Raw genomic sequence first — 22,722 nt, 5'->3', positions numbered from 1 at the left:
TAAATTACCCTCTGACATGCCTGACATGCATACACCCACTGTAGCATATGAGCCCCTCTCTCTCTCTCTCTCTCTCTCTCTCTCTCTCTCTCTCTCTCTCTCTCTCTCACACACACACACACACACACACACACACACACAAATTAAATAAATGTGGATGGAAGTTTCTGTCCTACCCAGTCCCACTGCCTCTTAGTCCCAAATAAACACACAGAGGCTTATATTAATTATAAATTGTTTGGCCAACGGCTTGGGCTTCTTATTGTCTAGCTCTCTCTTAATTATTAATACATTTCTATTAATCTGTGTTTCTCCACATGGTCTTGGCTTACTAGTGATGTCCAGGCCTCTTTCTTCCTTGGTAGCTACATGACATCTCCTTGAAGACTCTCTCTCTCTGTGTGTTCCTCTTCCCAGAATTCTCCTCATCTAATCGCCCTGCCTATACTTCCTGCCTGGCTACATCAGGCCTGTCCATTGGCTGAAACAGCTTTGTTCTTCAACCAATAAGAGAAACATATTGACAGCATACAGAAGGACCTCCCCCATCAAGTAAATAACCCAGAACAGGCTAAGGAGGCAAAGATAGAGAGAAAGATGGAGCTCAGTGAAGCAGAGTACATGCCTACCATATTCAAAGTCCTGGATTTCATCCCAGCACTGCATAAACCAGGTGTGGTGTATCTCAGTACCTGCTGACTCAGGTGAAGTCAGCAGGACCAGGAATTTTAGATCATCCTCAGCTACATGCAGAGTTTAAGGCCAGCCTGGGCTAGAAACCTTGCCTCAAAAAAGAGTAAGCTGGCTCAACTATTTTCTATTTCTCTCATGTCTTCACAACTCTGTAATCACAGCTGCCTCCCACCAATTGTCCTTGCATCTGGCCCAGCTCCCAGCATGCTGTGGGACTGCCACTTATGAGACCTTGTGCCCTTTTGTTCTCCATTCTTGGGCAGAGATTGCTAAAGAATCTTACTTAACTCCAGGGGTCTAAATGGATATATATATATATATATATATATATATATATATATATATATTCGCAAGCAACCCTACTCTGTACCAGTAGTGAAGTCACAAGAGAAGGCCTTCCGGGGAGCAAACTGGCCACCCACTCAGCTCCAAGTTTACCCTGTTCCAGAAGGATCACTGTCCCCACTGCAAAGTAGCTGGTGGTAGACGGAGAGCCGGGGAGATGCAAGGTAGTGAAGATGGTTGTGTTGGTTACTTTTCTTACCAGTGTGAGAAAAGCATTTGTTTTAGCTCACAGCTTCCGAGGGATTTCAGGACATCACAGAAGTGAAAGCATGAAATATCTCTGCCTATGGCAGTGGGAGCAGGAGGCAGCGTGGACCAGGAGAGGAGCAGCCTGAAACAGAAGCAGGTAGAAGCTCTGTTACAGCTTGGATGTGAAGTGTCTCCCATAGGCTCTCGACTTGGAGACCTTTATCTCTGGTAGCACTGTTTGGGGAGATGATGGGACTTCTAGAAGGTAGAGCTTCCCTGGAGGATATGGGTCACTGTGGGCAGGCCCAACCCTCTTTGGCCTGAGCTCTCAGCTTCCTGACTAACCAGCCCCCTTTATGCTCCAGCTGCTCACTTCAGCTTTCCCACTGATGGTCTGTATCCCTGGAGCCAGAAGCCCTTCCTCCCTGAGGTCTTCTGTCGCAGCCACCAGTGCCTGCCATGGTTACAACCTCCTGCCAACCAGGCCCTGCTTCTTAAAGGCTCCACAGTCTAAGAGAGTGCCACCGGCTGGGGACCACGTGTTCAAACACATGAGCCTGTTGAGGGTATTTCACGTGGTGTGAAGACGCAGAGAAGAGTCCATCCAACAGGCCCGGGTTAACTCGGACAGACCAAGCATTTTAGTCAAGAGACTTTTCTGCATTTGATTCCCCTCCAAATCATGCAGATAGCTACCCAAAACATTCCATGTTCACAAGTCAGTTGACAGAACATTAGCGACAAGTCTCAAGGCGCCTGTGCTCAGCCAGCAGCGTTGGGAGCCTTCCTGGGAAGGGCCCTGCTGCCAGCTGGGGTTGTCGTTGGCAATGGCTATCTCTTGTTTTACCTTCGTTGTCGTGGTTATGCTTTAAGCTACTGGCCACCAGGCTGTTCAAGCTGTAGCCTAGGGAAGGAGGAGAGGAAGTCTGTTCCCCCAGACTCTGTTGCTGCTGCTAAAAGTAGTCCTAACTAAATCTATATAGTTCTAATAAAACTCAAGAATCAAAGGCTAGAGTGAAAGCCGGAGAGCTCAGAGGGTTAGAGTAGCAACGGCTAACTTTCTTAGCTGGTGTCCGGGAAGCCCCTCCTTTCCACACCGCCCCAACTAAAAAACCTACGCTATGCTCCTCCCTGCTACTTCCTGTTAACTAGTTGCTAACCCCGCCTCTCTGAGCCCAGGTTAATTTTATTTAATTAATGCAAATGTAATACATCTTTACATAAATGCAGCATAAACAAATGTAACATCTTTGCCTGGTAAAAATAAATATTTCACAACAGCTACTAGAGTCCCTCCAGCCTTCACCAAGCGCCTGAGCCTGAGCCTGAGCCCCTGATGGAGAGGGATTTATTGGGGGGGGGGATTGGTAATTTCCTAAGACCCCAACTTTGCTATGCTACTGCTTGAGGCCCTGGGACTTTGGGAGACAGGGCCATTGACCGGAACCTAACCTCCTCCTCAGGTCCACAGTCGACCAGCTCTGGTGAACTCTCCACCCTCCCCCCACACCCACACTCTGCTCCACCCTTTGTGTCTTCCTCACCTCCTCTCTAGTGTCCCAGCTCTACAACTGGATGCTTCATTGTAATTCACTAATTATGATTTTCATTGTTGGGAAACTGCTAATTAAAAAAGAGAAAATTAAAAAAAAAACAAAACACTGTAGCCCCTCTCCCTCAAAATAGCATGGTATAATTCATCTCTGAGATGTCACTTCAGATGCCTGCATAGCTTTTCAATGGCCTTGGGAGGAAATCAGCCAGTTAGAAAGTCACCAATATGCAAGTGGCCAAAAACCTGGGGCTGGAATGTCGAAGACCATCTCTTAGGTTGTTTTCTGGTTGTCTGGGGAGATGACATCCTCAGGGGTCATTTTAACCTCCAAAGAAGTCATTGGCCATCCACTGCCTGCAACAAGCCTTTGGCTAGTGGCACTTTAGGATCATGAAGGGAGTATCTAGCTGCAGCATAAAATATCTAGGGTAGCATGGAAGAAAGATGACAGCCGGACCTGGAGTCTTCAGAGACATAAGTGGATTGGACCAGAGGACGGGCCTCACTCCTCAAGCATCCCTGAACACCCCCTACTCTACATGGGATGGGGTTCAGCCCATTTTCTAATGTCCACAGGGATGGCTGCAGTGGGGTAAAGGACAGCTGACACCCATCACTTGTTATATGCCTATTATATGCCTAATCCTTGCCCCCCAGACTCCTGCCTTCATCCGTACAGTAACCCCCATTTACAGTCAGAGACCTACATGGAGTAAAACTTCCCTGTGAACAGTCACAGTGCAAGCACCCAGAGCAACTTGACAAAGCACTCCATGGCCATTGCCTACCCAAGAGTTCCGTTCTGTTGAGCCAACCAAGCCCACCAGACCAGCATCATTTGGGAGGATGCTGTCCCGGCTCAATGAGCGTCATGGCTTCCCGGCCTGCTGTCACCTGGTAGAGCAGGGAGGGAAAAAAGCGCAAGTGCCACATATGGCGGCAGCTCCAGGAACTCACTCCAGACTGTCTCACCAGAGAGAACCTTCCCTGCCAGTTAGCACTGAGCCTTTTGCAGCCAGGCCTCATGCTGCTGCTTATTTTAAAGGACTAGTAAGACAGCCGTGCAGAGTGCTGTTCCTCGGCAATGGTTCCTGCAGGCTTCCTCCTCACTTGCAAGGTAGGATCGTGACATAATAAAGCTGGTTATTCAAACAGATGTCTCAGAGTATATTCTCTTAATGGTTTTAATGGTTTTCTTTTAAGATACGAGTTAACAACAAAACCTTGCCCTCTATTCCTGGACCTTCAGAGTATGAAGTATCAAAAACATTATTCTCAGTGCTACTCCAAAAAGACAAGACAAAATAGTTTTTATTCCTTAATAGTGTGTATACATGCAACTTTAAGAAACGTAAGTATGCCTGGTGGTGGCATTGGTGGACACCTTTAATCCCGGCACTCGGGAGGCAGAGGCAGGAGGATCTCTGTTAGTTTGAGGTCAGCCTGGTCTACAGAGCGAGTGCCAGGACAGTCTCCAATGCCACGTGGAGAAATCCTGTCTTGAAAAATCAAAAAAAGTAACTAGAGGGGTGTAGTTGGAGGTGAGCTTCTGTCCTGCGTGATTCCATAAATGCTTCCCATATTACCACACAGGAGGCTTATATTAATTATAAATGTTTGACTGGTAGCTCAGGTTTATTACTAACAAGCTCTCAGACTTAAATTAACCCATAGTTCTTATCTATGTTTAGCCACATGGCTTGGTACCTTTTCTCAGTAAGGCATTCCTCTACTGCTGGCTGGCGACTCCTGACTCTGCATTTCCTCTTCTGAGAATTCTTCTAGTCCCCTTGTCCCACCTATACCTCCTGCCTAGCTACTGGCCAATCATCTTTTTATTAAACCAATTCTCGTGACAAATCTTTTCAATGTACAGGAGGATTACTCCACAGCAGAGGGGCTGGAGAGAGGGCTTGGCAGTTGAGAGTACAGAGCACGTGCTGTGCTGATCTTACGGAGGACTGGAGGACTTGAGTTCCGTTCCCAGCACCCACATCAGGCAGCTCACTGCAGACAGTAACTCCAGCTCCTCGCTCTACTGCCCTCCATGGGCACTGCACTCATACATACAAGCCCACACTCAGACACACATTATTTTAAAAATAAATTCTAAGAAGAAAGTGGTGGTGGAACTAGAATAGCCACCATAGGATCATATGTTTGAATAAACAGTAGAACTGACTGGGAAGGATTGGGAGGTGTGACTTTGTTGGAGGGTAGAGATTTGAGGTTTCAAAACCCCACACCAGGCCTATTCTCAATCAGTTTCTCCCTCCCTCCCTCCTCCTTCCCTCTCTCTCTCTCTCTCTCTCTCTCTCTCTCTCTCTCTCTCTCTCTCCCTGCAACTTGTGAATCACGTGAGCTCTCAGCTACTGCTGTAGCACCACGCCTGCCTACTTGCTGCCATGCACCTTGTAACGATAGTCATGGACTCACCATCTGGAACTGTGAGCAAGCCCACAATTAAATGCTTCTTCCCTTTGTAAGTTGCCTTGGTCATGGTGTATCTTCACAGCACTAGAACAGTGAGTAAAACAGAAAGGTAACTAGATGATCATTAATTTTTACATCACCCACTCTTAAGGCAATCACCTAAAATCCTCTCAGAATAATCACCTCAGAAGTCCTCTGCCTCACATCTGCTTCAGTATTTAGACTGTGAGAATGAAGAACTCTGAGTCGTCACTAGTATTCACTAGAAAGACAAAGAATGTCTGTGAGGGATGGCGGCTACAGCAGCAACGCAAGGCAGATGCACTGGCCTCAAGGAGAGAAGGTGGGCAAGCAAAAGAAAGAAGGAAGGAAGGAAGCTGGGCGTTGGTGGCGCACTCGGGAGGCAGAGGCAGGCGGATCTCTGGGAGTTCGAGGCCAGCCTGGTCTCCAGAGCGAGTGCCAGGATAGGCTCCAAAGCTGCACAGAGAAACCCTGTCTCAAAAAAAACCAAAAAAAAAAGAAGAAGAAGAAGAAGGAGAAGAAGGAGGAGGAGGAGGAGGAGGAGGGGGGAGGAGGGAGGGAGGGAGGGAGCAGCTTTTTCCTCAGACCTCTTTTCATCCCAGCTGCTGGAAGGCACTGCCCACTGTGGGGGAGGATCCTCCCCACTCAGGTAGCCCTTCTGGAAATACCCTCACAGACATGCACAAAGGCATGCCTGTCAATCGATCCTAAACCTGATCAAATTGGCAGTCAGGATTTAACCATCACTGAGGCCATGGTGCTTCTGAGTCACCAGTGCCTGCGTGGATGAGCTGAACTGAGAACTCCTCGGGGCAGGAGCTGGAGGTGTGACGTCAGATTAACACGCAGACCCTGTCATCCCTCAGGAGACCTGGCTTCCATTCCAACTTCATGTGTCCCACATCTGGCCCGTGGACAACCTAACCTGGCTTCTGTCTTGGAAAGGCTCTGTTGCATTATTGTCTGGTAGCAGGCTGACTGGGCTGATGACTGAAGTTCTTGCAAAATCATATATGGGGTTGGTCAGTGCCCAATAATTCATTATTTGGGCATTGTACATCCACTTCTGGTGTCTCCCTCAATAGGGCCATTTCAGAGTTTGGGGTGGTTAGGAACGGTTTCTGGTCCAAATTCAGTTGTCAGCCTCTTTCATTAGCCTGGCTGTAGCAGCAATCACCCACAAACAAGCCAGCCAAGCAGCAGAAACAGGATCAAGTCTTGTGAACAGATAGGCTGCTGACCTCTCCCAGGATCCTAGTGTCTCGGTGAGGACCCCCTTAGCAATCTCTTATGTAGGGCAGGGCTTCCTTCTTCCCTCTTCCTTTCCAGGTGCCTCTGGCTGTCCCTTCTGGAATCTCTCTTATCTTTTGTTTTGTTTTTCTTATTGTAAAACTTTTGAGCAATTTCCAATAATTAGGACATATTTATATTCTCAAATCCTTTTAACTTTTGAAGGCTTTTCTAAAATCTGGAGCTGACTACATAACAAAAGTAATTATTTCCTAGCAGCTGTCTTTAATCCTAAAAGAGCCTGGCAAAAATTTCCCAGAGCCTCTCTACCTTGATTAGTGTTGGGGTCCCAGTTTGAACAGAAGGGAAAATCCATTCTATCTTTGCTACACTGTCTGACAGTGACCCCCACCACCAGCCAGGGGGTGGGGGGCAGATTTTCTATTATTTTTCAGAGAATGATGAATTCTAAGTTTTCCAATTATACAGATCATTGGTTGAAAAGACAACACAAACCATGAAAGAGGAAGTAACTGAACTTCCTCTTCTCCCTCTAAGAGGACTGGGAGAACTACTTCCACCTTCCCTGGGGCAACCAGTTGCTTAGAGCCTTTGCAGGGGGAAGAAGAGGGATTGTAAGGCTCTGGAAACCCTTTCCTCTTCCCTGTGCACAATCCGCTCAGAAGAAGGTTCTCCAGACAAAAGGCTGGCCACTCCAGACCTCTGTACAGGGAATGGGACCAGGACCCCAGGACTGCAGGAGTCGAGCATCAAAGCAAGCATCTAAGCAGTTGGCACTGGATGTGCGTGCCCAGGAGCAGGAGCAGGGAGGTCAGTTCCTCCATGGAACTGAGAGAATGGGTGAAGGCTTGGGGTTTCTCTGGGTAACTCGGCTGAGCCAAAAGTATTTGAGTGCCCAGTAAGAGAGCACAGGTCTTAAGTTAGGGTGGGTCTCATATCAAAGGAAGCTACAGAAAGGTGGCTGAGGTAGCCAGAGTCTCCCAGTCACCAAACTTCAGACACCGTGAACTGTCACTAGGCCATTCAGCTCCAAAACAGGGTCAATCGATTTCACAGAAGGTCCAGAGTTTTCCATCATATTGTTCTTGGTCCACAAAACTCCCTTTGGGCCAGGGATGACTACCACCACAGGCACACACAGTGACTGCCTAAGGGGGAACATGGCACAGGCAGGTGCCCCAGAACCACCATGAGCCTGATGAAGCTGTCCTGGAGGCAGCAGCATCCTCGGTTCACTCCCCCTTCCATTTTAGATCTGTTTCTCCAACCAACAGTGTGGGAGGCACAGAGGGAATACTACTAGACATTCTGGTGCTATAGATGAACACTACTAAGGAAACCAGGAGTGCTAAACACAGGGTGTCCATTCAAAGGGAGGGAAGCAAAACCTGTTTCCTGCCCAAAGAGCTATGAGGGGAAGTGGTTAATAGACTGGTGACCTTTGCACTATCGATGTGGTAGAGACCACAACACCTGTAACCCTTATTGTGAGTTTGTCAATCTATAAAACCAATCATTATGGAAGATATCACATATACTTTACAAAGAGTTTCAATGTAATCACGTCTTAAGCTTTATTGTAGACATGGGATTGAGTTATTTATCACCAGAAAATTTTTTCACCAAACTGTGCTGTGCTTAAATATGCCTAAAATAAATTACTCAAGGTCAGACCCCCAACACCAGCTGAGTTGTGTTAGACTGAACTACATTCTTGCCTCCTGTGGGTTGTTAATCTGCTGGCCATCAGAGACTCCTGTACAACAGAACTGACAGAAACACACACAGAGACATATAATAAAGACAACCAGAGTGGCCATCGCATATCCATACACCTAAACAGATTGGGGGGGGGTGTCTGCTGACATCTCACATGAATTATGGACACAGCCATGAACAGTCTCTCCTTTGTCCTAAACAGAAGACTTACCTCCAGAAGTGATAGACCAAGCAACTTTTGATTTAGTTTCTTTTGGAATGGAGCTGTCAGATTCCCTAAAGGCATTAGGCAGTGATTGAACAGAGGGAGTCTCAGGTTTCTGGAAAGCATTGTACACACCCTAAGAGTCCCTTGACCACATATTCTGCCCCACTCCAAGGGGGTTCAAAACCCCAGTGTCTAAAAGTCTGGTTTCCGGGGTTCTCACTGGGGCCTCCGGAAATGTTGTGAGATGTCCACTAGAGAAGACTGTTGAGACATCAGTTCAAGCCAAAAGAAAGTCTTTGTTAGCTGGCTGGTGGCTGCACTGGGTGTTCAGGACCTGAGAACCATACTGAACCTTTTCAGGGTGAGCTTTTAAGCACAAAAACCACATCCTAGGTTGACTCACCTCAGTTAGCAAGAACAGTTAGCCAGACGGGGAACTACAGAAGCCAAAAAAGCAAGGTTAGTATATTCAGGGACTTTCCCAGAACTATTGACTTTGATGGATTATGTCTTTGTTCTTGTTTTGGCAGTTGGTGCTGCCTACATGCTGAGCTTCAAGGCCTCAGTGGTACTTCCATTTTGGTATTAGTTGTGCTAAGGTCTTGGGGCCTATTAAGGTCTGGAAATGTAACAATACTTTAGTTTGTCTTTGGGTCCTTGATAGGGGTGTCCTTCTGTATATATGTTTCTCTTGTTGGTTGATGGAAAAAAAAAAAAACCACTGATTGGCCATTAGCCAGGCAGTGTGTATAGGGCGGGGCTATGAGATGAGGAGAATTCTGCAAAGAGGAGGCAGAGAGAGTTCTCGAGACAGACGCCACATAGCTGCTGGGAAGGTCAGACACCCGGACATTCTCCAGTAAGATAAGACCACGTGGAAATACTTAGTTTAATAGAAGTGGGTTATTAATTAAGAGAGAGCTAGCCAATCAGAAGCCTGAGCCATGGGTCAAACAGTTTATAACTATTATAAGCCTCAGTGTGGTTCTTTGGGGGCTAAAGAGCTGTGAGACCAGGCAGACAGTGAACTCCATCAAAAGGTCCTTACAAGGTGGAGGGAAATGTTGCCTTTGTCTCCATAGAGAAGGAATTCTCACAACAACAATCACAATTAAGAGACTCACCCCAAAAGAGCAGTAAGCTGTAAGGATAGAAGCAAGATAGCTCAGCCAGCTCTCCCCAGAAAGCATCTCTTAATTCAATACAAAATCCTCAACCGTTAAGGCTTTGAAGTTGAATTTTCTGGTAGTCATACAAGCCCTGGTCACTGCTCTGATGCCTGGGATGAGAAGAGAGGCACAGATGGTCTATGCTCAGCCCTCTCCATTTACTGAAGACAGACAAGAAAATGCAATGAAGGTTCATCCCAAAATTGAGTAAGATGCTTTAAGAGGTCTGAAAAGCCAGAGGGTGGTGTTGTCCCTCATGAGCAGGTGACCTTGGAGCCAGGCTGACATAGAAGGCTTTCTCCTGTGGGCAAAGAAATGACCCCAGGTCTCACCAAAACCTGAGCATAATATGGGCCATCTGTTCATGTAACATAGACAGGCAAGTGGTCAGCCCCGGAAGCTATTGAAAGTGTCCAGTTGTCCCTCCAGATGCTGATCTGAGAAGTCCAGACACCAAACAAGGTCTTAACTGTAACATAATAATGATCAATTTCTATGCACTGACTTTCTCTGACAGCTTTGGAGCTGACTAAATCAGGGTCCTTAATGGTCATCCCAGGGGTACCAAATCCCATACCCAATCAGCAGCAGAAGAGACTCAAGTGCAGGAAACCTCAGAGCCTTGTCCTCAGCCCCACATTTCAAGCCTGGCTCCAGAAGAAGACCCAACCACCAGCTCTGGGAGCTCTGCCTGACCCCAGAGACAAGCACATAGGATGCCAATTTCTTTCCTGCTCCATTGCTACTGAATTCCAGATTGCTCACTTTGTAAGTTCTCATCTGCCTGCTCTATGGCATCCAGTGTGCTTGCAACTCAGGGCAGACACATCATGAGGATCTTACTCAGATTCTGAGTTTTCAGTGCAGAGCTGGGAGTGGGGCCAGCAGCAGCCCTGCCTCTTCACTTCCCAAAGCCAGTGCTTCAGCCCCAAGCTCCACACTTTCTCTAGGTCTTGGCAGCCATTTGCTCCCTTTCTTTGCCCATCACAGTGCCCTATAGCTCCCACCCCACTCTCTTGGTTTGGGAAAACTCTGAACTCTGGAAGACTGTTCCCTAGCCCTGCTGGAGAGAAAGGGTTGCACCTCTCAGGGTTCCTGAGATTCCCAAAATTGAGTGGAGGGCCAAGGTCCAGATCCAACCCAGAGGACAGTTGCTTGAGCCATGTAGGCATAAGAAGGGGTTGGGGGAGAACACGGGAGTCAGACACACCTGCCTGCTACTAGCAGTGTGACCACCAGCCAGCTAGTCACCAAGCCATTTGACCAGGAACGTTTACTTACTGGGAGATTCCAGATGTTGCTTCTACAGAAGCAAAATACATGAGCCAGGCATGGTGGTGCAAGCATTTAATCCGAACATCAGGAGGCAGAGATAGACAGATCTTTATGAGTTCAAGGCCAGTCTGATCTACATAGTGAGTTCTGGGGCGGGGAGGTTGGGGAGAATAAAAGACCCTGGGAGTTTAAACTGATGCAACCACTATGGAGACTAGTGTAGAGGTTTCTCAAAAAGCTAAAACTACATTACTTGGTTTTTTGCAGGCTATGGGAAGAAAAGACATCAAGTCTTACCAAACTATGAACTCTACAAGATACAGTAGCAACAAACCAGCTAAGCCTGCCTGCTGAAGGAGTTTGGTGGGAATGTTATGCTAGTAATCAACTGCTTTTTGTTTGTTTGGCTGATTGGTTTTGTTTGTTTTGTTTTTGAGACAGCGTTTCTCTGTGTAACCTTTATTGTCCCGGAACTCACTCTGTAGACCAGGCTGGCATTGAACCAGGATATCCACCTGCCTCTGCCTCCCAAGTGCTGGGATTAAAGGTGTGTGCTACACTGTCCAGCTCAACTGTTTTTTGAATTCAACTTTAAACCTACTCCACAGAAAGAATTCCTACTTAGTTCTGTGAACTAGGCTAAAATCCCATGGCTGGGGAGATTATAGGCTCCTATTAGTAGTGTTGTTCTCTTAAATAGACTCAAAGTGCCTTCTAAATATTTATGTTTATACTACAGATTAGTACTATTCTGAGCCAGTTTGTTTGTAGTGGACATGGATTAACGTAGAGACTCCTAAGTGGTCAAAGTGTTGAGGGCCAGCCTTAAATGCAGCAGCCATGTCACCCCCGCCAGAACACTGCAAAAAGCAAGAGGAAAAGAATTTAGGAACCAGAGAATAGGGAGGAATGCTGGGAAATGCTTTCTTCTAGACACAGCTGTTGCCCATGAATTCATAACAGCAACAGCTACCTGCACTCACGACTGTGACTATTAACACTCCATCACAGATGGGAGAGGGGCTTCTGAAGAACAATAGGCAACTAACATTTACCCAGGAAGGGGTGACCATATTTGTCAGAGATGTAGCCACCCATAAGTTATGCTTGCTCAAGTAAATAATAACACAGACACCCATGCAAGCAACCCTAACTAAATGCAGTTTGGAGACACACACCTCCAAAACAAAAACACGAAAGTAGAAGGGCACTCGGTGGGTGGGGGAAGGGGTAAGAGAGAATGCCCCAAATATTATATGTGTGTGTTTGTATAGTATACGTGTGTGCTATAAAATTGTGAGAGAATAAATTTTAACAGATAGGGAGATGGTAGAAAAACTGATAAAAGCCAAGGTGCAAGGTGGCAGACAGAGAGGGGCCAACTGACAGACTGAGCCACTGTGACTGCTGTCCAACACTCAGCCTTCAACTCCAGCAGGCAGCTCCTGGAAGGGACCTGGCCCAGGCTGCCCTGCAACTCTCTCATCAGACAAAACAGTTGGCCCTGGGATATCCTTGTGGATCAACACACAGTGTTATGGCATGTACGCGCGTGCGCGTGCGCACACACACACACACACACACACACACACACACACACACACACACACACACACAGAGGTCACTCTACACAAGCTCTTAAGTCCATACCAGGTCCCACCACCCAGGCAGTGTTCTCACCTGATGGCAGACAAATGATACTTGTGTTCAGATGCTGCCCCCAAAGAAATAACCAGCATCAACTTATCACAAAGCCCTGACGCAGGCCAAAAGGTCTTCCTCCAACTTCTCCAGGGGCCATCAGTCCCCAGCGTGAGTCCCGGGAAGCCCAGCATACAAAGGTCATAGGGCTTCACGTGAATCTGTAATTCCCATTCACACTGTCTTTCACTTGCCCTTGGAAAGGCACTAGCTCACCTACAATAGTCCATAAATAAAGCAACACCCTCCTGACATCCAATTCAGGCCTCCCACAGTAAGACCCACTCCTGAACTCACATACCAACCCTCCAGGAAGGCCTATATGAAATCCTTATCTCCAACCAGAAGCTTGTCCACCCCAGTAAGTGTCTGGACATGTACAGGTGTGCCAACGTGACGCCCAAAGCTTCCCTTTTGGCCTAGCCCACCCCTCTGTTCCCTCTCTCAACCTTGAAATCATAAGTCTCCTCTTCTTATCTCTTCCCAACATTGACAGACTCAGATTAAGGTGAGACACTCCTCCTCTCCCCCTATCTGGGTGCTGGGAGAGTCTCCAGGCTGCTCAGAGACCAATACCCACCATGTCTTGGCAGGAAGAAAAGCCATGCTTGTCTTCAGAGTTAGCATACCTACCTTAAAGGGACAGAGGAGGTGAGGAGTCTCGAAAACCCATCTGGGCTCTGGTAGCCTTTGGCAGCACTGTCACCTATGAGCCAGCCTGACCAGGCAGGGCCCACCACTACCACCACTTTGGCTGCCATATGGCAGGCAGCATCTCTGGAAGATGTGTTCATAGCCCAGCAACACAAATGCATCACAATATGTACACATAAGCATAGGGGAACCTTCACTGTCCCCAGGAGATCTGCTTTGACTTTCTCCCAATAGAATGAGCAACCTTGCCACCTCCCCCTTCTTCGGCAACTCCTCTGTGGCCAACAGTCACAAGGGACAAAGGTTATCAGGAGCCAGATACACGTATGTGCTGGTCACAGTGAGGAAGCCAGTGTATCCAAAGCAAAGCTAGACCCGTGTGAAGCCCAATTACACAGGGTCAATATAAAGCCAATTTGGGGTAGGGAGGCTGAACTCAGACCAAAGAGAACCCAGGTGAGAATGAGTGTGAAACTGGACTTGTGAGGGACTCGAGAGGGACAAGCGAATGGCTTCATCAGTATGAGACTGACTTTGGGAGCCAGTGTGCCACAGAGCAAATCGACATGATTGTGAAGGGTTGAACTCAAGGCAGAAGTTCCTATTAGACTCAGAGTAGTCCTCATGGCTTTGCTGTCCCGAATCCAGGGCTATATTATCTGACCCCAGGGAGTACCCTCCAGCTTTCATGCACACACAGGGTTCGGGGGAAGATGTCTGGTCAGCCTGCAGGCCCTGGACATAGACAAACCAGGGTCCCAGCACCGAATCTCCCGTACTCCCACTCAGGTACATGCAGATCATAAATGCAAGATACAGCAGGTGACGGCTGAAGTAAACCAGCATACTGGAGTCTCCTCAGGATAATTATTTATTATTCATAGTCATCAGCATCTTCATTAATTATTCATATGATCCTTAATTATTATCCTTAACAATAAGAGCAGTAAATAGCAGAAAAGTCCTTGAGGTGCCTAAGGCCCAGGGCCGGGTGACTCCGGGCAGTTAGACCAGCTAATGCCCCCAGGGCAGTGGGGGGACCACAGACCCCCTGTCCACTGCCCAACTCTGCCCCTGCCCCTCCCAGTAGGGCCCAGGGTATTGCAGGAGGAGACTCTGGTCCCAAGGGCAGGGAGAAGCTGCTCCTGCACTGTTCTCCCCTCCAAACCAGGGTCTCCAAGAGGTCAGGTAATGCCCTGAACCCTGGGTGAGCCATATGTCCACACTGGTCAGCATCACTAACTGCCTGGGTCTGAGCCATGTCTGTGCAGGGGCTGGGAAGTGAGGGCCCCCAGCTGGCCAGGCAGGGAGAGGCGTCGAGTGGGGCCATCTTGTGGGAGCTCTGGGGCTCCTGTAGGAAGCTCCTCGAACGCCATGAACTGGGAAACCTGCAAAGAACACAGAGCATAAGCAACAGGAAAAACTGTGGGGGAGGAGAAAAGGGGTGGAGAAACCAAATGCAGGAATGCTGAAGTCAAAGAGGAGGGTTAGGTGGGCAGAGCAGAGACCTGAGGGGACAAAAAGTCTGCAGCTGGAAGTAAAGAAATTCACCTTTGGGGCAGGAGCCAAACAAAAGAGCTGAGAACCCCTGACACAGGGAAGAGCCCAAAGCCTCACCTTCCCCTTCCCTAGGGAATGTGGCAGGGCAGCTAGAGACAAGCCCCAAATGGAATAAGAAGTCTCTGCTTTGGGATGGGAGCTGGGACAAAGAGAGACACGGTGCCTTCTTGCAATTCTCCAAAGAACTCTGGGGCCCTGGAAACAGCAGTGGGCCAGCGGCCAGGCATCTGAGGCAAGGGAGAGCGCCAGGGCAGGCAGGGGGGCTTTGTGTGTGCTGACGTGTCTACTGGTGAGATCCCTGCGTGGGAGGCTGTGAAGGGAGACTGGCACATTTGCTGACGTGGGCCCTGGCGTCTGCAAACAGAAACAAGCAGCATATGGGAGGGAGGGCAGTGCCAGGGGACTGAGAGGAGATCCCAGGCCACCTCTGGGAGCCACAGAAATCCCCCTCAAGCACCCTTCAGAGCAGGAGCTGGCATGAGAGACCCAGCCTCAGCTGTCCCTCAGGAGGTTACTCAAAGAGAAGAGATGGAGATCAAGGAGGTCGTATCTCAGAGTCTTGACTTTGGCACCCTGGGAATGCCAGCAGCCTTCAAGATAGTCTGTAACACTGCCAGCCAAGACGAGAGGCAGGGAGGCTAGGAGTGTAACCACAGCAGAGACCAGGATGCTATCCCCGAGGCACACTAGCAGGCAGCATCCAGACCCAAGTCCCAGGCTAAGACACCAAGTTTGCACCTGGCCCTTAGGCCACTCTGCTGGCAGGGTCCCTGGTCCCAGTCCTCTCATGCATTGCTCCTGAGCACAAGGGTAGGAGGAAAGCAGGGAACAGGTGGACAAGGATAGGGGAGGGTAAAAAGCCCACACTTCACGCCAGCTGGGAGGTGATAAAGTGATTGCTGGAGCAGAAAGGGGGCTGGGGGCTGGGAGTGGGCTCCAGAGTGTACCTGAGAAAGCGAGTCCAGGGTGAGAGTGGGAACAGGGCCGACAGGCAACAAAGGGGATGTGGGAGCGGGGCCAGGCCCAGGAGTGGTCACAGCACTGTAGGCGGGAGGGACCAGGGTCATTTGCCTCTGGAGCAGCTGTAGGACAGTGGCCATGTCTGCACTTAGCCGTGTTTCCAGCCTGGGGCAAAAAGGAAGGAGAACACTCAGGGAAGTGGAGACAGCTGAGGAAGGAGCGGCCCCGGCTGCCCACAGAACAGCCCTAAAACATCACCAGGAACCCAGAGAAGACCCAAGTTTTCCCACGGTTCAGCCTGCCCTGCGCCCACTTCCCTGAGCTACCCCTTTCACCTGTTCAGCTGCCTCTGGAGTGCATCCAGCCTGCTCTCCACGTCGCCCCGAGAACGACGACCAGGGCTAGACAAGGGGATGTTGAGGAGGCTAGGAGCTGGGGCAGGGCATCGAGGCAGCTCCTGGTACTGGCGCCCCCGACTGTCCCCCCAAAAGCTGAAAATATTGGACACTCCAGAGAAGGCACCTGAAGCCAGAGAGAAGGCATGAGATCCAGGAAAACAGGCAAGCTCCTGCTCATCCCCCACACTCACCCCTCCCCCAGCGCAGGCCCTACCTGACAAGGGGTTACAGGTGTCACTGCTTTTCTCTCCCTCCTCCGTCAAAGGCTCCCCACCTGGGGAGTCTCCGGGGGGCCTGGGGCTGGAGAAGGGCACCAGGCGGAGGGGGCTGGAGCTGCGACCTGGTCCCTCATCCTCACTGCTCTCTGGGCTGGAGGGGCCGCTGGATGGGCTCTCCCCCCATGGCCCTCCCGGCTGCCCCCGGCAACTTGGCCCTGCCCCAACTCGTGCAGGGCCTTGCCCCAAGGCTGACACCTCCCCCGGCTGCTCGGTGTCTGTGGGAAACAGAAAACATACCTCAGAGAGGGGGGAGAACAGAGAAGGGACCAGGGGAGCTGAGCTAGCCTAGAAAGAAGCAGGGTGACCTCCAGTTGTTTCATCTTCCTCCTGCTCGCAACCTGCCTAAGAGTGCCCTTCACACCCTGCTGGCCACCCTGCCCCTCACGCTCCTTTGTCCTTGTACCCCTCCCACCTCCTCCTTCCTCTCTTGAGGGGGTCAAGGCCTGCCAGGCAACACTCAGGCCTAATGAATCCCAGCCTTTGTCTTAGAGGGTAAGAGAGGTCTTTCCAAAGGAGATGATGGTTCAAACATGGCATTTGGATGGGGGTGGAGCCTGCACAGCCTGACCCCGCCCTCCCGCCCTCCCTCCCTCCCCTCCGCCCTCCCTTTGGCCACCTCACCCTTGTCGGTGCGCCTGCGGAATGACAGCTTGCGCTTCCGTTGCCTGTTAAAGCCGCTCTCTATTTCAGCGCTGCCAGGGGAGCCTGGGATCATGTTGGTCTGCAACCAAGATCAGAGTCAGGGCCCTTCAGGGCCCTTTGGTGCACCTACCTGGCTGACTGCAGGGGAGGGGCAGCTACACCCCTTCATTCACATAGAAAAGTAGGGGTGGGTTTGGGGGCTGCAGGGAAGAGTCTTTCCCCCTCTATGGATGGACACCCCTGAGCAAGCTGAAGTTGGGACTTTCGGGGCCCAGTTTGACTGTGATGTCACTTGCCAGGCAGAGAGAAGCTGTGCATTCAGAATCACACCGTGGAGGGACAGCCTCCCAACAAGAAGCCGCTCTCCTGGGCATGGAGCCAGCTCAGGATGGTCTACTCACATCTCGAAGGTTAAAGGTGATCTCCAGGCTAGACCAAAAATGGTCCGAGAACTCGGGGTACATGTCCAGCACCTCCAGCAGGTCATCACGGTGGATCTTGTGCAGGTCACAGTAGGTAAGGGCCCTCACGTCCCCATTGGACTTTCCAGGACGTGCATACAGGTTCAGAGGTTCTCCAAAGATGTCATTCTTCCCTGGAGGCCATGGAGGAGACAGAGACTTCAGCCACGACAGCAGCAGTTTGAGTAGTGGGTACCCTCCTTTCAGTCATTTCCACCTAGACAGAAGCATCTCCAGTCATCAGCTCCCAGCCATACAGCCAAGGAAGCATGATCCAGCCATGTTCCCAGGGCTCTCAGTAGATGGGGGCAGCACCAGTGGCCAGAGGTGACAGCACAAGGGGCCAGGGATTTGGAGTCTCTATCCAACCAGAAAGAACCACCTAGCATGTTCCAGCTCTGCCTACAGCCATAGCCATGACTTCCTTGGGATAACCCTTCTTCTGCCCTCAAATACCCTCCTAACCAACTACAGTGCCCTACAAACAAAGGTCTTCAAACTATAAATGACAACGCGGTAATTAATCAAAATCAGCATTGTTTAACTGAATGAAAACAGGGAAGCATAGCTTAGCACACCCAGGCACAGAAAAGACCAACATACACACGTATGTGTAGGGAAACTTGATTTAGCTGGGAAGGGTGTAGGTTGTGGAGTGGTATACATGTTTGGGCTGAACCGAAATGAACATTTAAAATGTCCTAGTATGACATGGCCAAGAGGCTGATGCTTGCAGGACCACCTAAAGAGCATGGGAGGACAAGAAGTCTCCAGTGTCTGAGTGCAGGCCACACACACAGTGACCACAGGTGGGGGACAGAAAGGGAACAAGCCTCCCTCCAGACATGCCATGCTGCATGAAACTTCAGGGAACGGTGTCCGTAGTAAGCCAGATGCACAGTCTCCAGCTGAGTATTCCCCTCCCCACTATCAGAGCTATTCAACTTTAAGCAAACAGTGGACGTCTGCCTGTAGGTAGATCCTAAAGTTCCCTCAAGTTCGGGGGATGTCAGGGAGTCTCTCAGTCCAACAGCACCATGTCCTGCAGGGCTCCTCTCTGTTGCCCACCTTGAAGGCCCACCCTCATGTGAGTTAAGAGAACCCAAGAATCTGGCTAGCAATCCCACACCCACAGTGTAGTCAAAGGGCTCAGGTCTCTCTGGGTTGCAGTGCGCATCTGACCCCATACCCAAGATGGCCACCACGACATCACCCCGCAGAATCTCGATGGAGCCCCTGGAGATGAAGTAGAGAGCCGTGAGCAGGTCCCCGGCGTGCACCAACGTGTCTCCTGGAGGTGCGTGTGTGGTCTTGAACTTCATGGCCAGGGCCCGCAGGCAGCCTTTAGTGGCCCCTCGGAAGGGCTTGCAGTGTTGCAGCAGTGAGCGGTTGAGATGTAGGCAGATGTCAGCCTGCAGGCACTCAGGGAAGCCCTTCAGCACCTAGAAACGGGGGGGGGGGGGGCGGGTTCAGACACTCTGGGGGCTCAGTCCCCTGCCTCACGCCTCCGGCTCGGAGGAAACCTGCTCCTCCCAATTCCATCCTCCGCAAAGGCTGCGCTGCAGAGCCTTGGGAGCCCAGAACCCCCTCAGCACCTGGGTTCCCACTCTAACCAAGTTCTTCTCTGGAAGTGAAGCACGGCAATTGTCTCCCCACCTCCAGCTGTAGTGGGGAGAGGACCTGGCCTCTCTCCAGGTGAAGGAGTTTCGCGGATCGGTAGCCCGTGTAATTCTAGGGCACGCTGTATACACCGCAAGGGTGCCCCGCGCCCCTTGGTGCCTCACCGCGTTCATGTCGATGCCATTGGTGTAGGACCAGGCGTGCTGGAAGTACTCCTCGAGGCGCTGGCGCAGTGGGTTGGGAATCTGGTGGAAGCGGATAAACTCCCGCACCCGGAGCATCTGTGTGTGGTAGCGGGCCGTGCCCGAGTACAGCCGCTGGATGATGGCGGACACGTTGCCGAAGATGCTGGCATACATGAGGGCTGAGGGCGTGGGTGAGTGGGGCCATCAGCATCCGCAGGGACCCCGCCCGCCCACGGGGACCCTCTGCTCAGGCCCCGCACCAGGTCAACGACACTCGCGGTCCGGTCACGTCTCAGTCTGAGAGTGGACATACACATGCTCAAACACACGTCAACCTTCAGCATTTCCTGCCCTAGTGCCCCAGCCGCCAAACTATATTGTGAGCCCAGGACTCTAGGAGGGGAAGAGGAGGGGGCAGGGAGCTCCGATGGCCACTTTGCTCCGTCCTAGGGCTTTCCCTATCATTTCTACCCAGCCATGGCTCCGCCCCCACCCGCCTCCAGGACGCACTCACAGCCAATGAGCATGACGCAGATGGAGAAGATCTTCTCTGAGTTGGTGTTGGGGGAGACATTGCCGAAGCCCACGCTGGTGAGGCTGCTGAAGGTGAAGTATAGTGCTGTCACATACTTGTCCTTGATGGAGGGGCCGCCCAGGCCGCTGCTGTTGTAGGGCTTCCCGATCTGGTCGCCCAAGTTGTGCAGCCAGCCAATGCGTGAGTCCATGTGAGGCTGTTCCATGTTGCCAATGGCGTACCAGATGCAGGCCAACCAGTGCGCAATGAGAGCGAAGGTGCACATGAGCAGGAAGAGCACCGCTGCCCCATACTCCGAGTAGCGGTCCAGCTTCCGAGCCACACGCACCAGCCGCAGCAGCCTCGCAGTTTTCAGCAGCCCGATCAGCTAGAGGAGGGGGCATGTTCAGTGTGAGGGCACATGAGCACTGTAGTAGAGGGTACAGAGGTGACACCATAAAGGCTTCTTCCTGGAAGCTCTCCCTGATAATGAAAGCCACCTGGTACAAAGCGCCTCCCACGCTGCTCCAGACACACGTGCCGTTATTCTGTGTGCCAGCTTTAACACAGAGTGGTAAGAGTCTCCATGGTGAGAATGAGGAAGGAAACAGGGGCTCCAAAAGGACCGGCAGTCACCCCAAGGTGCTAGGCCAGAATTCTAACTAGCTCTTGAGGGCACTTTCGTGTAAGTTAAAAAAAAAATCACATCCCCCACTTTGGTAGACAAATTAGAAAAAAGGGAGCCCCTTCCAGCTCCTTGTGACCCTGTGGGTGAACAAGCATGAATTTGTGAGGGACCCTCCTCCTTTCCTGTGCAGTATCCCCCCATTACCCTTCACTCTACCCCGGACTGGCTCTTTTTCCCTGCCTGCCTCCTGTTAAGCCCACCTCCTCAGAGCCAGAGCCAAAGATGAGCAGGTCGAAGGGGATGGCAGCCACCATGTCAATGAGGAACCAGCCCTTGAAGTAGTGGACAGCAATGCGGCCAGGATGGCTGACCACCTCCTCGTTGGCGTTGACGTAGGTGGTGCGGAAGTTGATGAGGATGTCCACAATGAACATGATGTCCACGATGAGGTCAACCACGGCCAGAGGCTGGCAGGCATAGCCACAGTCGGGGGCCGGGGCCCCGTCTTCAGTCTCCTTCAGCAGGAAGGCAGCTGAGTAGGGAGTGAAGACAGCCGTGTAGATGACCAGCAGCAGAATGAGCCAGTCCCACACAGCCTTGAAGGGGCTGTAGTGCAGAATGGTCCAGCGGTGGATCCGTGGGGCCTGCAGCTTGTACTCGGGCAACACATCAGCTCCCAAGGACAGGACCTAGACAGGGAGGGCGGATGATGAAGGAGGGTCATGGGACTTCACAGCAGAAGCTGGTGTCATCCATGGCCAAGTAGAGCACATTTCTATCAGAGAGTACTTGTCCTTCAGCCAAGTAGCTATAGCAACTGACTATCCTCGGACCAGGGGGACATCCTGGCTGGCTTTGCACAGTTCTTACCTGAACTTAAGTCACCATGCAGGAAGTCCTAACATTATTTCCCACCAGCAAAGCAGGCCAGATCCTTAGACCATGCAATCTGCACCATACAATCTTGCCCCACAGTCCCAAAACACACACACACACACACACACACACACACACACACACACACACACACACTTCAGTCCAGAAAATGTTCCAAGAACTGCAGTTCCCAGCTGGGCAGTGAGCCCAGGAGCCATAGTCCCAACACACAAAAGAGTCATTGCAGTCCCCTCACAGCCCCACCTCATACCACTTGTCCAAGGACGCCCGCCCGCCCGCCACCATGCTCAGGCTACTTCCCTGCTGCTACATTCTCTCTCAGGTCCCTCTCCACTCCACCCCAGAGAAGCCCCCCACACTCTTACAAAGGGACCCAGGGGACAGAGCCCAATCCTGAGAACCTGGCACCTCAAGTATACAGAAGATGTATACCTGGGATGGCTCAGTACACACTTGGCCTGGGCAGAACGCTATTTTCAGATAAGGGGAGCAGAACTCCTCAACAGTCGGGCAGAGGTGGCCCACCATAAGGTCAAGGGGCAGCAAACACATCTATCGCTCTTGCGCCCAAACCAAGCTAGGGAGAACCAGCTTTCCCAGGTGCCAAAAGCCCCCATGCCCACCCATTCCTTACGCTCCACCAGAAGCCCCGGCCAGTCCCTCTAGCCTTGGACCCTGCTAGCCCTGTAGCCAGACCCTAGGCTTTCCCCAAACCCAGAGGTTTTAGCCCTATCCAAAAGCCTTGGGCCTCTGAGCTCAATGAATCCCTAAAGAGTCTCATTCAAGCTCACGTCATCCCCTAAACCCATCTACGTAGGTGGGCTATTAAGAGAATATCTCAGGGAAAGGAGCTAGTAAGAAAGACGGGTCTTGGGGAGGAGTCTGGGGAGGAGTCTGGCCACCCTAGGATTGACAAAGACTTCAGAGAAACCAGATTGGGCAGGAATGAGCACCAGAGCCCTGGTCAGTGGAAGACCCTGGTCTGGTCTAGTCTACCATGTCTTCATCCTGAGGGCTTGTTCATTAAAATAGAGGGTTAATGCACATGAGGTTAGTGACCTTTCAGGCATCAAAAAAGAACAGGCCAGGACCCCATAGAGAAGGGACAAAAGGAGGTAGCTGTTACTCCATAGGACCCCTCTCTGTGTCTGAGTGGTCAGGCCTGGGGAGCTATGCTGGACTACCCCAGACAGACGTGACCCTGTCTCCCAGGTCTGCCCACAACTCCAGTGCACATTTGCATTCATGTATACAAGAAGTCTGGAGCACAAGGCTCAAAGCTGCTAACATAATCCACCCAAGGGCCAGTCCTATCTCTGAAACCACTGGGTTACCACATGGCCTCAGGGCAAGCCTATAATCCCTG

General features: G+C 51.0%; 1 protein-coding gene across 2 annotated transcripts in view; it reads right to left on the bottom strand.

Annotated features, from left to right (window-relative positions):
* Nucleotides 1-14,152: 14,152 nt before the first annotated feature.
* Kcnh2 (potassium voltage-gated channel subfamily H member 2) overlaps nt 14,153-22,722 on the bottom strand; it is a 31,253-nt gene continuing 22,683 nt past the window's right edge. For both annotated transcript variants that reach the window (XM_027428459.2, XM_027428460.2), the window contains 10 exons: nt 20,720-21,148; nt 19,832-20,219; nt 19,297-19,496; nt 18,702-18,954; nt 17,453-17,646; nt 17,031-17,130; nt 16,346-16,624; nt 16,069-16,255; nt 15,721-15,898; nt 14,153-14,601 (listed from right to left, as the gene is read on the bottom strand). In XM_027428459.2, coding sequence (XP_027284260.1) covers nt 14,452-14,601; nt 15,721-15,898; nt 16,069-16,255; nt 16,346-16,624; nt 17,031-17,130; nt 17,453-17,646; nt 18,702-18,954; nt 19,297-19,496; nt 19,832-20,219; nt 20,720-21,148 — 2,358 coding nt within the window. In that variant the 3' untranslated portion in view covers nt 14,153-14,451. The remainder of the gene's footprint in view (nt 14,602-15,720; nt 15,899-16,068; nt 16,256-16,345; nt 16,625-17,030; nt 17,131-17,452; nt 17,647-18,701; nt 18,955-19,296; nt 19,497-19,831; nt 20,220-20,719; nt 21,149-22,722) is intronic.

Source organism: Cricetulus griseus, chromosome 8 (genome assembly GCF_003668045.3).
Source record: "Cricetulus griseus strain 17A/GY chromosome 8, alternate assembly CriGri-PICRH-1.0, whole genome shotgun sequence".
Lineage (NCBI taxonomy): Eukaryota > Metazoa > Chordata > Mammalia > Rodentia > Cricetidae > Cricetulus > Cricetulus griseus.
This window is presented reverse-complemented; position numbering and strand designations above follow the sequence as displayed.